The sequence below is a fragment of the Lynx canadensis genome, chromosome B1, assembly GCF_007474595.2.
Source record: "Lynx canadensis isolate LIC74 chromosome B1, mLynCan4.pri.v2, whole genome shotgun sequence".
Lineage (NCBI taxonomy): Eukaryota > Metazoa > Chordata > Mammalia > Carnivora > Felidae > Lynx > Lynx canadensis.
The window spans coordinates 50,265,849-50,279,453 of NC_044306.2; the positions used below are offsets into that span (position 1 = coordinate 50,265,849).

The window sequence follows — 13,605 nt, forward strand, 5'->3', positions numbered from 1 at the left end:
GACCGGAGTGTCCTAGATAGATGAACCATTTTAGTTCGGGAGCCAGGCAGATGTCTCAGTATAAAGTAATTAAATGGGATTTTTGTTTGTCAGTCAATATCCTGGGAGTTTAGTTAGCCAGAATCAGTCCCTCAGAGGCTAATCAACTCTGAGTGAAATGAAATGATTAAGTTTCTGGAACTGCAAAGCTCAAGGACAAGCAGTGATGACTTCATCAAAGTACTGCCACTCCATGAACACTGGCTTAAGGAGCCTCTCCCTTGGACATCTTTAAAAGCTGTAACCTAAGTGAACTTAGAGATAATTTAATTCAATTCTCTTGTTTTACAGAAAAGGAGACTGAGTGCCAGCGTCTGGATGACAGTGCTAACAGGAGACAACTGTGGAATCAGAAAAATGGTTTTCCTTCTTTTATACTACCTTACTTTCATCAGGAAAGGTAGCATCTAAAGATAAATTAGGTTGTGGAAGGCACATGTGTGCTGATTATGGAAAAGAGGTTATGTGAGCCAAGGGTATCATTAAAGGGGAAAAGGATGCTGGTGTTTACAGAGCACCTACTATGTACCTTGCACTGTTTGAAGGACTCTCATGCTACTTATTTAGTCCTCAACACAACACTGCAAGGCTGCTAATGTTATTCTTGTTTTATAAATGAAGAAACAGAGCCTAGAAGAAATAAATTGCTACAGCTACTGGGAAGCAGACATGAAATTTAAACACCTGTCTATTTGATCTCCAAGCCCATAGCTTTAATTTTTTCCCGACCATATAGTTAGCCCTGGAGCATCAGAGCTGAGGAACTTCAACCATGTCTTCTTTTATGTTTTTTATAAGGGATGAACCCACATATTTGAGCTCTGACTACTGAAAACTGCCACAACATTTCTGCCAGGACTATATCGGTGCATAATTCCTTAATGCTTGCAAGAAGGTTATGACAATATCCTGTAATGATTTATCCTTAATTATAACCGTAGACTTCTAGGCTAATACAGGAAAATCCTACCTGCTGGTTTAGTTTCTTAAGTGGAATATTCTGTTCTAAGTTTTCCTGTTAAAAACCCTAAACCTTGAAGTGGGTATGGGAAAGTCAGAGACTCAAAAATTATCTTGCAGAGGGAGTCTCCTTTTCCTACCCTTCAAAATCTCTTTTTCAAGAAGAGTAAACTGCGGCCATCAAAATGAGGAAGAAAGATGTCTAACTTCTAAATAAATCTCAAGGAGCGGTGTCAACTGAGGCAGGAGAGTCAGACAGCTGCCAAAAAGCAAGAGTAATAGCTTCTTTTGCTATACATCCTAATACTAAATCAAACGCTAACTCAAACTAACTTCAAATGATTTAAGAGAATTTGTCAGATTCCTTTGACCAATGAGTCTGAAAGGTTTTAATTAATTTATTTTTTTAGTTCATGGTCTTATTAAATAACTTAAGCTACCAAAATGCATCAATTCTAGGCACTTAACCAAGAGACTGCCTGTGTGAAGTTTAAGTCAAAAACTGGGGCCTGAGTCTCAAATCCAACTCAGAGGTGTTTTACTTGGATCATACAGGATTTTATCTTCATGTGTGAGCCAACATTTTAAAAAGATGAAAAAAAAAATCACATTTAAAACATCCAGAGTTTGGGCTTCTCTTAAAAAAAGAAAAAAAGAAAAAGAAAAGGAAGATTTGGCAGCAATAGACTCACGTTTCCATATGGCCATAATCTGCTGAAGTTGTGCCCCTTTAGAGGGATGTGATCCCTAGTCCACAGTTACAGGTGGCCCACCTTACTCCTGTATTGACCTTTCCCATCCCTGGAGTCATCTGAGTTTGTGAGCCCTACTTAAGACCCCTCTCAACAAGGTGAGTACAGGAATTAAAGGGGGAAGAAAAGGGGGGAATGAAAAAATAGAAGACACAGCTCATATCACTTGGGAAAAATGTCAATGTAACAGACAGCAAAAAACAGTGTTTCTCACTCAATTTAGTGTGCCACAGTACTTTGGGACACTAGATATGAACTGGCTCGTGACAGAAATTTTAAAGTGATGTAAAGCCTTCAGCATAAATGTTATTCAAATGAAGCACTTTTAGTATTCTGGCCCAAGGTTAAATTCTAGGTGAGTATTTCACAAGAACTCTTTTGTCTGATGTCAATTACAAAACAGCTCTTCAAATTCCTCTACCGCTTGTAATATTTATGCGGAGTTTATCCAGGAGAAAAAGAGGACATGGCTTGCTAGGTTTGTTTCTCTAACACTCAGCATATCCTTTCCAATAAGAGTCTTCTCTTTCTCTATCAATAACTATGGCTCATCTTGTGCTCAGATGCCAAAACACAATACTTGATCAGGATCAGAAATATGGTTTCAATATATGAAATAATGAAATGAGGTCTTCTCCACTAGTCCAAGTTATTCGGCTTGCTCCTTTACCAAGTTAGCTTTCAACAGTTTCAGCTTTTTGCCCACTAGGTGGCGAGATAGCGAATTCAAGGTTTTAATTCAAGGAGCACCCTTCTTTAAAAGGGAGATTTCCTAAGCATCTTAGGAAATAACTTTCAGTCTACCCCTGCAACCTTGCCCTCCCCATCCTCTGCTCCTTCAAGGTCATTTCACCCTTCTCCCTCATAAACGATGGCACTTCTTTTGTAAGTCAGTTATCTCGTTGTATTTTACAAAGAATGGGAGGCAAAGGAAAATTGCCAAGGACTCTGCCCAAGGTCACAGAAGAAAAGGCAAAATAAGGACATGGGACTTCCTAAGACTTGGCCCAGGGTTTGGGAGCCAGGAAACAGTGACCTTTGAACATCACTTCTGGTGTGCCAAAATTATTTGTGGAAGAATACTGTAAGGGGTATAAATTTAAAAGGAGGAAATAAGGGCCAATGTGTACATGTTCCATGGGGAAAGAGAACAAAGTCCTAAAATTTCTAAGGCGGGAAATGCACACAGCTAGGTCTGATGTGCTCCAGTGGGCACACAGGAGAGAGAAAGAAAAGGGGAAGGAGGGATAGGAATGGGCAGGAGGAGAGGCAGCTGAGAACAAGAATGCAAAATGAGAAGGGAAAGGGATCTTGTCTTAGGCAGGTGGGTGTACACACAGAAGAGTCAGACACACGTGTGAGTCTTTCCTACCATGAAGCCATACAGACACCATATCCCTAAATCACAGAAATCGAGACCCAAACAATATCCATAAAACAGAGGAGAAAAATGAGCACAGTTACACATACTTCCTCCTCTCCTCACCTGAGGGGGCTCACATGCACTCAAAAAGTGACATGTAGGGGCGCCTGGGTGGCGCAGTCGGTTAAGCGTCCGACTTCAGCCAGGTCACGATCTTGCGGTCCGTGAGTTCGAGCCCCGCGTCGGGCTCTGGGCTGATGGCTCAGAGCCTGGAGCCTGTTTCCGATTCTGTGTCTCCCTCTCTCTCTGCCCCTCCCCCGTTCATGCTCTGTCTCTCTCTGTCCCAAAAATAAATAAACGTTGAAAAAAAAAATTAAAAAAAAAAAAAAGTGACATGTGTGCCCTCAAGGCAGCCCGGCATAATGGTTAAAAGCACAAACTCTGGAACCAGGCTAGCCCTACTGCCTGGGTTCTAATTGAAATCCTACCACTCACTAGTTGGCTGACCTTGAGCAAGTTACTTAACCTATCTGTGCCTGTTTTCTCTTCTGCAAAATGATGTTATAGAACTAAATAAATTAAGTAAAATGCTGAGACTTTAAGTGAATTAAGAAAAACAAGTGTCTGGCACACAGTGTAAGTTAAATAAAACAACACATACACAGAGGAAACTCATATGCTCAAACTCTGAAACAGTTACAGTATAAAAACAAAGCATATTCTCTTAGCTACACATACATATTTTTGTAGAAGGAACAGTCACAAAAACTAAGACATTCTAAAGCTTAGATAACTAGAGAGCTCACAAATCACTGACCTAGAGGGAAAGAGAACTCAGTGGCAAGGTGGCTGGAAAAGAGTGGACTTGGGCAGGCACACATGGGACACCCACTACTTAAAAAGCCAATGACAAGTTTTTACTCCAGACTCTGGATGCTAGGCCTGTAAGGCTGGGACCACCGTGATGGAGGGTAGGCTCACAGAAACCGCAGTATGCTCAGACTGGCTAGGGTCCTCCGCTACTACTGAAACATGATCATGGAAGTAGAATCAAGCTGCCTCCTTGCCTCTACTATTATATTTCTACTATGTCACCTCTTACGATCTGGTTTTTGATCCTAGCACTCTAGTGAAACTAACCTCCCTGGGACTTCCATTAACCAAGGGTGTTACCTCCATCTTACATGATGATATTTCTGCAGCATCTGATACCAAATGACAAAGCCAGGTGTGGGGAAATTCCCTTTTACCCTGGGCTGCCGCTCAGCTCTCCTCTGATCTTCCTAAGGATGACTTCACAGCCTCTTTCACAATTCATATCAATTCTTCTCCATTCTGTCTTAGAAATTTCTTCATGCTCCCTGCTACTGCCTCCGTTCAGGCTTTTGTTCTCTCCCCTGGGTTTCTGAAAGAGTCCTACACCTGGTCTTTTGCCTCCATCTCTGCACCCAACCCATCTTTCGTGCTGCTTCTAGAGTCACTTTCCCCCAAATGTGTGATCACAACATTCTCCTCCTTACAAACCTCCACAGAGGGACTTCCCACTCTCCATAATACAAAACTCAAACTTCACACATCAGATTCTTCATTATCTTGCCCCAATGTACCTCTATAGTTTCATTTCTCACCTCTCTGCTTTCCCACTCTCATCCACCCTGTACTTCTCACTGTTCCCCGAATATACTATATCCTGTCATGCTGTGCTGGGACGCACTTCCCGACCTTTTCTATCAGGAAAGTCCTTTTCTTCCTTCAAGACCCACCTTAACTGCCACCACCTCCTAAGGATGTCCTCATCAGCTTCCCTACACAAAGAGTTTTTCATTCTCTGAGTGCCTATAGCACCGTGACGAGCACCTCTTACAATACATGCCATCCAAAGCTGTAATTTATCTGTCAATGGTCTGCCTGTGGGTCTACTGTCAAGGGGAACAGACAGGTCTACTGCTCACCGCTGAATATCCTTGTTCTTCCACAAGGAGGCAGACTGAGCCTTGGGCACTCTTTCAATGAAATTCACCAGCTCTTCCATGAGAAGCCTGAGTTTAAAGAAAAAAAATGATGAGCACTCATAGAAATATGAGAAAAACACCACATTCGTAACATGGTAGCCAAGACGAGTGGGCTTGTCTCCCTTCCCCCTCCCTAATCATTTTTCTCTCTGTTGCATATAAATTTGGACACCCATTCACATAAACCTGAACAGAAACCCAACCATCTCGTTGAATTTCCATGTTAGACATTTCGAACATAAATGATTTAATTCACCTTTAAAACAAGCCTGGCATGTATCTTATCTTTGGACACTGAAATATACAAGCCCATGGTTTAGCTCTCATTCTTAAGATCTCTGCCTTAATGGAACTAAAAATATGAAAGGAGGAAAAGCCAAATGACTGTGAAGTACCTGATTTTGGTGGCAGCAGGGGTGGGGTAGGATTGTTTTTTTAATGACAATATTAAGTGGAAATTTTACATTGGAAAAGCACGTTTTCTTGACATGCGTTTTCGGAATTTACAAAATTCCACATGGTAGAATAATCTTAAGAATTAATCCTAAAAGCCTAACTCAAGACTTGCAAAAGGACAGGTTCTGTGTGCAGATCATGAGATAGATTACCACAAAATCACAACAGAGGGGAACCTAAGAAATGCTTTACTCGAGTGGATCGATGATGCAATGTACTCTGAAAAGTGCATGGCAGAGACCTGTGAGAATCCTGGATGACTAGAGGATGACCAAAAAGCGAGAAAAAGATTTTCAACATCTTGACTCCCCTTTCAGAACGCAGTAGAGAGGACCCATATTGACTCAAATCCTCTCCCAATCAACATAGAGATACGGTAGGCTGTAGTTTTACTAGCACTTGACCGTTGAACAACTTCATTTCATTTCCATCGATTTATTTATTCCCCATCCCATCTCCTTTCATCTTCAAGGAGCAGCACTAGTTCTAGCACATTCAAAGATCTGGGACCCAGGCACATTATCGTTCTGGCTGGAGTTCCTGGAGAACAGTCTGGCGTGTCCTTCCTCATGCTTTAACCTTTTCAGAGTAGAGTCTGATGTTTTCAGCTTATCCTCTCATTATCAGTGATCTACCACCATGTGTTTGCCTTTCCTATAATGTCCCTTCCTCAGATCTCCAGGCTTCTCCTGTACACATGAAATGTTCTTTAACGTGAGCGGACACAAAAAACAAGGACACATTTGGTTTCTTTCTGGTAATTCCATCTTGTACTTTTGCAAGACACTGGAACCCGAAGCTAAGAGTCTGTATCAACACCTTGATCCTGTATTTTGAGTCTTGCTAGTTTCACTTTATACCATACTTGTTAGTCTGCTTCAACATAATTCTTTTTTCTTGGGTAGGTAATTTTCTTCACGTGATTTTTCTCTCACTAAATGATGCTATAGGTACTGGCAGCAACCACTTGCATCGGGAAGGCTTGGGAGGGGCAGAGGAAGAGATAGCAGAGCATTCTCAGAGACAAAGGCAGGCTCCTTTTACTCCTTAGAGCTCTGAGTTTCACCCTGTCACAAGTACAGTCAACTTAACCATCTAATTACTTATCCTGTTTTCTACAAGCTGTCTCCATTTACAGTCTGTGCTAAATCATACAGGGAGGAAATTCTGAAAGCAAAGTAATACGATCTCTTCTTTTCTTCAATAGGCTATGCTCCTTTCTCCTGAAGCTCTTTGCATTACATCTTTGTGACATCTTACTCAACGTTACCTCCCCTAATTAGGGTCATCTGCACAGAGGACCTGTCTCTGCGAACACCTTCTTCCACTCTTTGTTTCAAAAAACCAAACAAAAGACTGAGACTACTTGCTGCATTAATCTTGAGGCAATTCCAATGAATGCTTGTTTTATTTGTGGAGAGTAGTCTACTCACACCAATTCTACTTCTGGGTTAGCTGCTCAGAAGGAAACACCAATCACTCTTGGCACAACATTCTGTTAAATGGTCACCAAGGAAGGAAGGAGTTCTTCAGGCACTTTCTGCTGGGAGAATAAATACTCTCACCTGCCAATCTGGACGGTGGGCTCTGTGGCATACACTGTGCCTGTGAAACCAGTGTGCTCAGTGATGTAGGGCAGTGCCATCATGCAGTGGTAGTTAGAGATGAGGATCACATCTACCGTAGACAGATCTATTAGTTCGGTCTGAAAAGAAAGGGGAGGGAATGATACATATCTGTTCAGGGCACATAGATCAACATGATGTGACTGAAAAATGATGCTGTCAGAATGCAGAGGAGTTGTTCTTGTACTACAGAATAATGATGCCTTTCACGCAACGCTTCTATTCTCTCATTTTAGGATGTTTCCTAATGTTGGCATTAAGTAGCAGGACAGGATGGCTAACAGCGAGAATGCAGCCAGTCAGTGCACCAGCAGCGCTCAGATTTTACCGAAATAGAGTTCTGAGTTAGGCAGATGAGGGGAAATGACAACAGGACGTCTCAGCAGCTGCTGCCTAGCACGTGCAACCAGGTACCGTGAAGCAGAAAGAGCACGACAGAAGCCGTGAGGGGAATGCGAATCTAATGCACCACTGCCATGGATTACTGGTGACAGAGGGAGCAGCTTAGGCACAAACTAGCCCTTCACAAGGTAAATGCAGGAGGAAACTTCTTTTTCTTCTAGAGGGAAATTTTGACCACTAGTGCTGGATATAGATCCAAAACAAATCTAGTGTCAGAATCACAAAAGGAAATTATACTGTCATATTCTGCCCTAGCCTTAACCTTAAATTTACCTTTTACTCCACTATTAAGGTCACATGAAAAGGGAAAGACAGGTTGGCAGGTGAGGGAAAATGCCACTCGTGTTTAGTAAACTTTATGAAAACTCTTTCAGCAGAAAGGAATGTTTCCCCATATATTTAAGTCCTACTTGTCCTTTAAAGCTTAATTCACTTCCTCTGTTAAATCTTCCTGATTTGCCCAGATGAAAAAAACACAATTCTTTCTCAGAATTACCAAGGCATTTTCTGGAAGCCCTCTTTTTTTTTTAAGTTTATTTATTATGGGGGGGGTGGAGAGAGAGAGAGAGAGAGAGAGAGAGAGAGAGAGAGAGAGTGAGTGAAAGTGAGTGAGTTTGGGAGGGCAGAGAGACAGAGGGAGAGAATCCCAAGAAGGTTCTGCACTATCCGCCTGATGTGGGGCTTGAACTCACAAACTGTGAGATGATGACCTGAGCCAAGCTGGATGCTCAACCAACTGAGCCACCCAGGTGTCTCTATGTAGATGCCCCTCTTATGACTGTTGCCATTCTGTAAAAACAGCTCCTCAAAGCACCACTTTGTCCCCCCAATATTAAATGTCTCTGAGGGTAAGAATCCTGTGTGACTCATCTCTGTCCCCTCCCAGTTGTGGTAGCCAAGTGCAAAACAGGCCTAGGTGCACTGCTATTGGAGGAATGCATCATTAGAACTGGCACTTTCTGTGGGAAAGTGAATTGCGATTATTCAGAGACATTGTCTCAATCACTAAAGTTACCTCTGAGAAATTGTATGGTGTACTAAGGACAGCATAGGGTAAGGTCAAGGAAGTGTTTTAGTTGGGAGAATGGGTTGTTGAGCTATTATGTCTCCCACAGAGAAGAAGTAAGAACAAAGAGCTCTGTGCCATCTTGCAAATAATAGAGACAGTTTGCCATTTTGGCTGTGGGTATTTTCTGGTTGAATGGCTTTACATACAAAGTAAGTTAATTTAATAAAGCCGCCAAGAGATAATCAGCTCCTGAGGACAGCATGTAGATTAGAGGTCAGAAGTTACTCACTGCTAGGGCAATGGCAATCTGTGTGAATAAAATGCCTAATGACAGTAACAGCTAATTTACACCACCCTTAACTCCATGTGTGCATTGCACTTCCAGGACAATATCCTCATAAGGAAGGGTCATGTAACATTCCAATAGTTCTATTCCCTACTACCTCTCTAGAACCATTCTTAAACAAATAAGAAAATTAAGACATAATCGCAGAGTGACAGATCCAGAAAAAACAAGGGAATGCCTGGGTGGCTCAATCAGTTAAGTGTCTGACTCTTGATTTCGGTTCAGGTCATGATCTCACAGTTTGTGGGATTGAGCCCTGTGTCAGGCTCTGTGCTGGCACTGTGGAGCCTGCTTGGGATTCTTTCTCTCCCTTTCTCTCTGCCCTTCCCCACCCCCCCCCCCAATAAATAAATAAACTTAAAAAAAAACTTTAGAAAACAGAAGAAAACAGCGGTTGAAACAACAAGAAAGCTCAAAAGCATCTCCTTTCCCTCTTGCACAGAGAAACTGGGTGAGTTTGAAATTTCTCTTTAATATGTAAGAGTCAGCCCACAGAGTCTAGAATGATTAGAAATTTGGTAAGGACAGCTAGAAGAAAAAAATATATGTATACATATATATTCTGTCTGTATATATATCAAGGGTGCCTACATAAGCATTTTTCCTGAGAAATAAATTTAACATCCAAACCATGTTATATACTCGCAATTTATGTTTTGTTTACATTCTTTCACTCAAAATCCAATAAAGATTATTTTAATTTTAAACTTGTTGTATATAGACATTTGGGTTCTATAGACCATGAATTGGGTCAAACACTCATAATTTATTGGTTTCTTACTATATTGCCCTAGACTTTATACTCAGTCTACAGTGTGGACTTAGGCAGATACAAAAATATTTAAGGTAGTTGCACTAGATTTTAAATTCCAGGAAGACTGGGATTAGGTCACCTATAAGTTTCTGAAGACTGCACTGGAATAAGTATATCTGTCCTGATTCTGTGACTCTCCTATTTTCTCCCAATCATACAATGCCCTGCCTCTACCTTAAAATAGTGACTATACTAACTTGACACAACTACAGACAATACAAGCTGAAAAAACTTACATAGCTCTAGAAGCCTAAATATATCAATAATCCTTTAGCCAAGCAAAAGGTGAACTGTGAAATAGTAATTTTTTAAAAATGTTTATTTAAAACATTTAAATGAGAGAGACAGAGCATGAGCAGGGGAGGGGCAGAGAGAGAGGGAGACACAGAATCCAAAGCAGGTCCAGCCTCTGAGCTATCAGCACAGAGCCTGACACAGGGCTCAAACTCATGGACCGTGAGATCATGACTTGAGCCGAAGTCGGACACTTAACTGACTGAGCCAACCAGGTGCCCAAAATACGAATTGTTTAATTCCAATTTCTAATTGATTAGTACTCCATGGAGCAGGTCCGAAAGTCATCAGAACACCAATTCATAAATTCTACACTGTGGTCCATAAACTGAAGGTTGCTGCAGTCAGTGCCATATGTAGCAAGCTGAAAATAAATGCAGCACCTGGGATTAGGAATCTTTGAACAGATGGGGACCTGCCCCACCAATTCCTAAATGACAAATGAAGGTGGCAAAAGATTTGAATAGCAGTTAGGAAGAGCTCAGGATTCTTGGCAACTCTTTACCTTCACTGTTTCTCTTACTACTTTATCTCAAACTTGTTCCCTTGTCTGCCACCTTCAGTTACCAATCTTGCTCCACAACTCCAAAAGGGCACATACACACTACGTTCAACGAGAGAAATAAGTTTATCTACAGAATATCAAAGAAGGTGTTAAAATGGAAAGAGACGGAGAAAGAGTACAAAAATAAGGGAAATAGTACTTCAAATTTTCTTCTGGCACTGAATTGTGACAGTATTTTCTAGAGGCACCATAATCCACTGGGCACATGGAAAGAACAGGATGGTAGCTTCTCACTGATTTCCTTAGGAACCTGGGACTAGCTACTGGCCTCCCTATACTTTGTCTGTTGAGAGTGCCATCTAGACCGCTCTAGAGATCAGGACTCTGTCAACCGAGATTACTTAGCTGCATTTAAAGTGAATGGGGCAGGGGCACGCCTGGGTGGCTCAGTTGGTTAAGTGTCCGACTTTGGCTCAGGTCATGATCTCATGGTTCCTGAGTTGAGTCACGTGTTGGGCTCTGTGCTGACAGCTTGGAGCCTGGAGCCTCCTTCGGGTTTCTCGTCCCTCTCTCTCTAACCCTCTGCCACTCACCTCTCTGTCTCTCAAAATAAATAAAAACAAGGAAACAAAAAATTAAATGAATGGAAACTGACCTTTGTTTTCTTTAAAATGATAAAACTGACCCCAAACTCTTAAAACAAGTGTCACTGTGATAATAATATGTAAGTGAATAGGTATCCGTGGCTCAAATCAGAATCTGTGAATTTCAAGCAATATTTGATATTACAGTTTACTGTATTGGTTGAATAACAGCAATTCCCAATTACCCACTGTAAGCAAGACTACAAACAGTATTGCTAATCTAAGACACAGGGATATAATTACAAAACTGAAAGGCTTGAGTTATTTCTGTATCATGCTCAGAACTATGCCTGGTACAAGTGTCAGTGGGGATTATAGAAAGAGCTAGGAATACAAAAAGGAGAGTTAAATTTCTTACAGATAATATAAAAGGCTCCTAAATGATTATATTTTAGTTGCATGATAATGTGCCTGGAATAATAGATTCATTTCATTTTGAAAACAGAAAGCTAAGCCCCTTAAGATTATTTCTTGACTTCCATTTTGAGAGATGACAAGATATGCTTTGTTTCTACAATAAGAATCACTTTCATCTTACCTCTGGCAAGCAGAATTCAGGCACAGAATCCACAAATACATGACCTGAGCACTCTTTTAATTCCTAAAAGAAACCAAAAGGAAAAAATTCTAGGAAGAGATATCTAACAGATATAGCACCAAAGAAACTTCATCCCCAAACCAAAATTTCCATGAAGAATCACAGACTGCTAGAGAGTTGGAGGGAAGTCGGAAGGTTATTCAGGCCAACTGCTTTCGTGTTTAGGCTCAGGGAGGTTAAGTGTCTTATGCAGGATAAAAAACGCTGGTTGGTGGCTGACTTGGGGCTTGAATGCGCATTTCTCGATGTCTCTTCAAGCATGTGTGGATATACGCTGCTTTCTAAATCACAATGCAGTGCTTCCCAAGTAATAGTTACATAGCCTATACCAGCAATATCAGAATCATCTGGGAATGCTGATGGAAGTAAAGATTCCTAGGCTCCATCAAGGGATTAGAAATCTGGATATGAGGCCTTGAAACCTATATTTATAATAAGCACCTCTAATGATTTTGTTATGCTATCAGGTTAGGAGTCCTGGCCAAGGACAAACGACTTAGAGGCTTTTTCTCCTCCTACCAAAGATCGAGGGGTGAGGGACAAGGGGCAAGCAAGGAGGGAGATGAAGCGCAGAGGGTAGGGATTAAACCACCACCACTACTATCACCTCTGTGAACGTAACCTTTGTCCTCACGGAGCGCACAATTCATTTGGGATTATAAACCACATGTATTTATTCAAAAGAAAAAAGTACACTTATATAGAAAGAGAATATAGTACAATTCCCTACTCTGCTTGTGCCCTACCATATTTAATATGTCTTAGTTTGAATTCCCTCATAAACAGACCTTGAGAAAATGGTGAGTGCAAGCTAACACGGAAGTGCTGAAAAAAGGGCAGGAGGATGGGCGCCCTGATGGGTGATCAGGGGAAAGGAAGGGGGCTGATCATGGGTATGTTACTAAGCTGTACCCCACTGTGGGCAGCTGGGACTTCTTCCCATGGGGAACTCTGAGAAATGGTGTGAAACACACACCTCGGAGTTACCCTCCTCAGAGGCAACGGATCTAGGATATTTATTTACATGGTAACTCCTGCATTTGTGCAGCTTCAGGGGAAAACTCTCTGGCAGACTCATCCAGGTATGGGCAGCTGAAATTATGACAGAGCAGCACACTGAAGAGGCACGAGGGGGCCACCTATGGGGTCTGCTACAAATGCCTCCAGAAAGCCACTCGAGTGGCTATCTTCCCACATTATACTTGAAACTGAAATCTGTGGAGGATTTTTTGCTTCATCAAGGTCAAAGTCTTCTGTGACTTTATAAGGAAACCAGTAAAAGTGAGAATTTGCTCGACAGTTTGCTCTTTCCAGAAAAAGAAAAATACTGTTAGAATTTTGTTCCATCATGTTTTCATTAGTCATTGAACATGTATTTCTACATATTCATATACAAGTGTCTTTACACATGGGAGCTTGAATGGTTTTATTCTCAATCTTTATCCGAAATTAGGGTATTAACTATGCAATTCTCCTTTTGAATTTTACAGGTCTTATATCAGAACCTTGACAGAAGGTTTCCTCCCCTTACCTTCCACAGTAAACTCTGGTTCCGGTTCCTCTCTTTATATGACTACCTTTTAAACAGTGAAACACTAAGCCAAAAACAGACTGAAAATAGTTCTTAATTACAATGTACCTGCTAGCTAAAAACAAATGAACAATTATGTTTAATGGGAGAAGACTCCCAACTCCCTTAGGATGAGGTTAAATATGATTAGAGACAAATCATGGGAAATTTCAAAGCCCTGACTGCTCTTAAACTGGCTATGTAATCTTCTTCTCC

General features: G+C 41.3%; 1 protein-coding gene across 2 annotated transcripts in view; it reads right to left on the bottom strand.

Moving 5' to 3' along the window:
* Positions 1-13,605, bottom strand: part of INTS9 (integrator complex subunit 9) — a 102,936-nt gene that overhangs the window by 47,610 nt on the left and 41,721 nt on the right. For both annotated transcript variants that reach the window (XM_030312687.1, XM_030312686.1), the window contains exons 4-6: positions 11,760-11,822; positions 7,148-7,287; positions 5,067-5,153 (exon numbers count right to left, since the gene is read on the bottom strand). In XM_030312687.1, the coding sequence (XP_030168547.1) occupies positions 5,067-5,153; positions 7,148-7,287; positions 11,760-11,822 (290 nt within the window). The remainder of the gene's footprint in view (positions 1-5,066; positions 5,154-7,147; positions 7,288-11,759; positions 11,823-13,605) is intronic.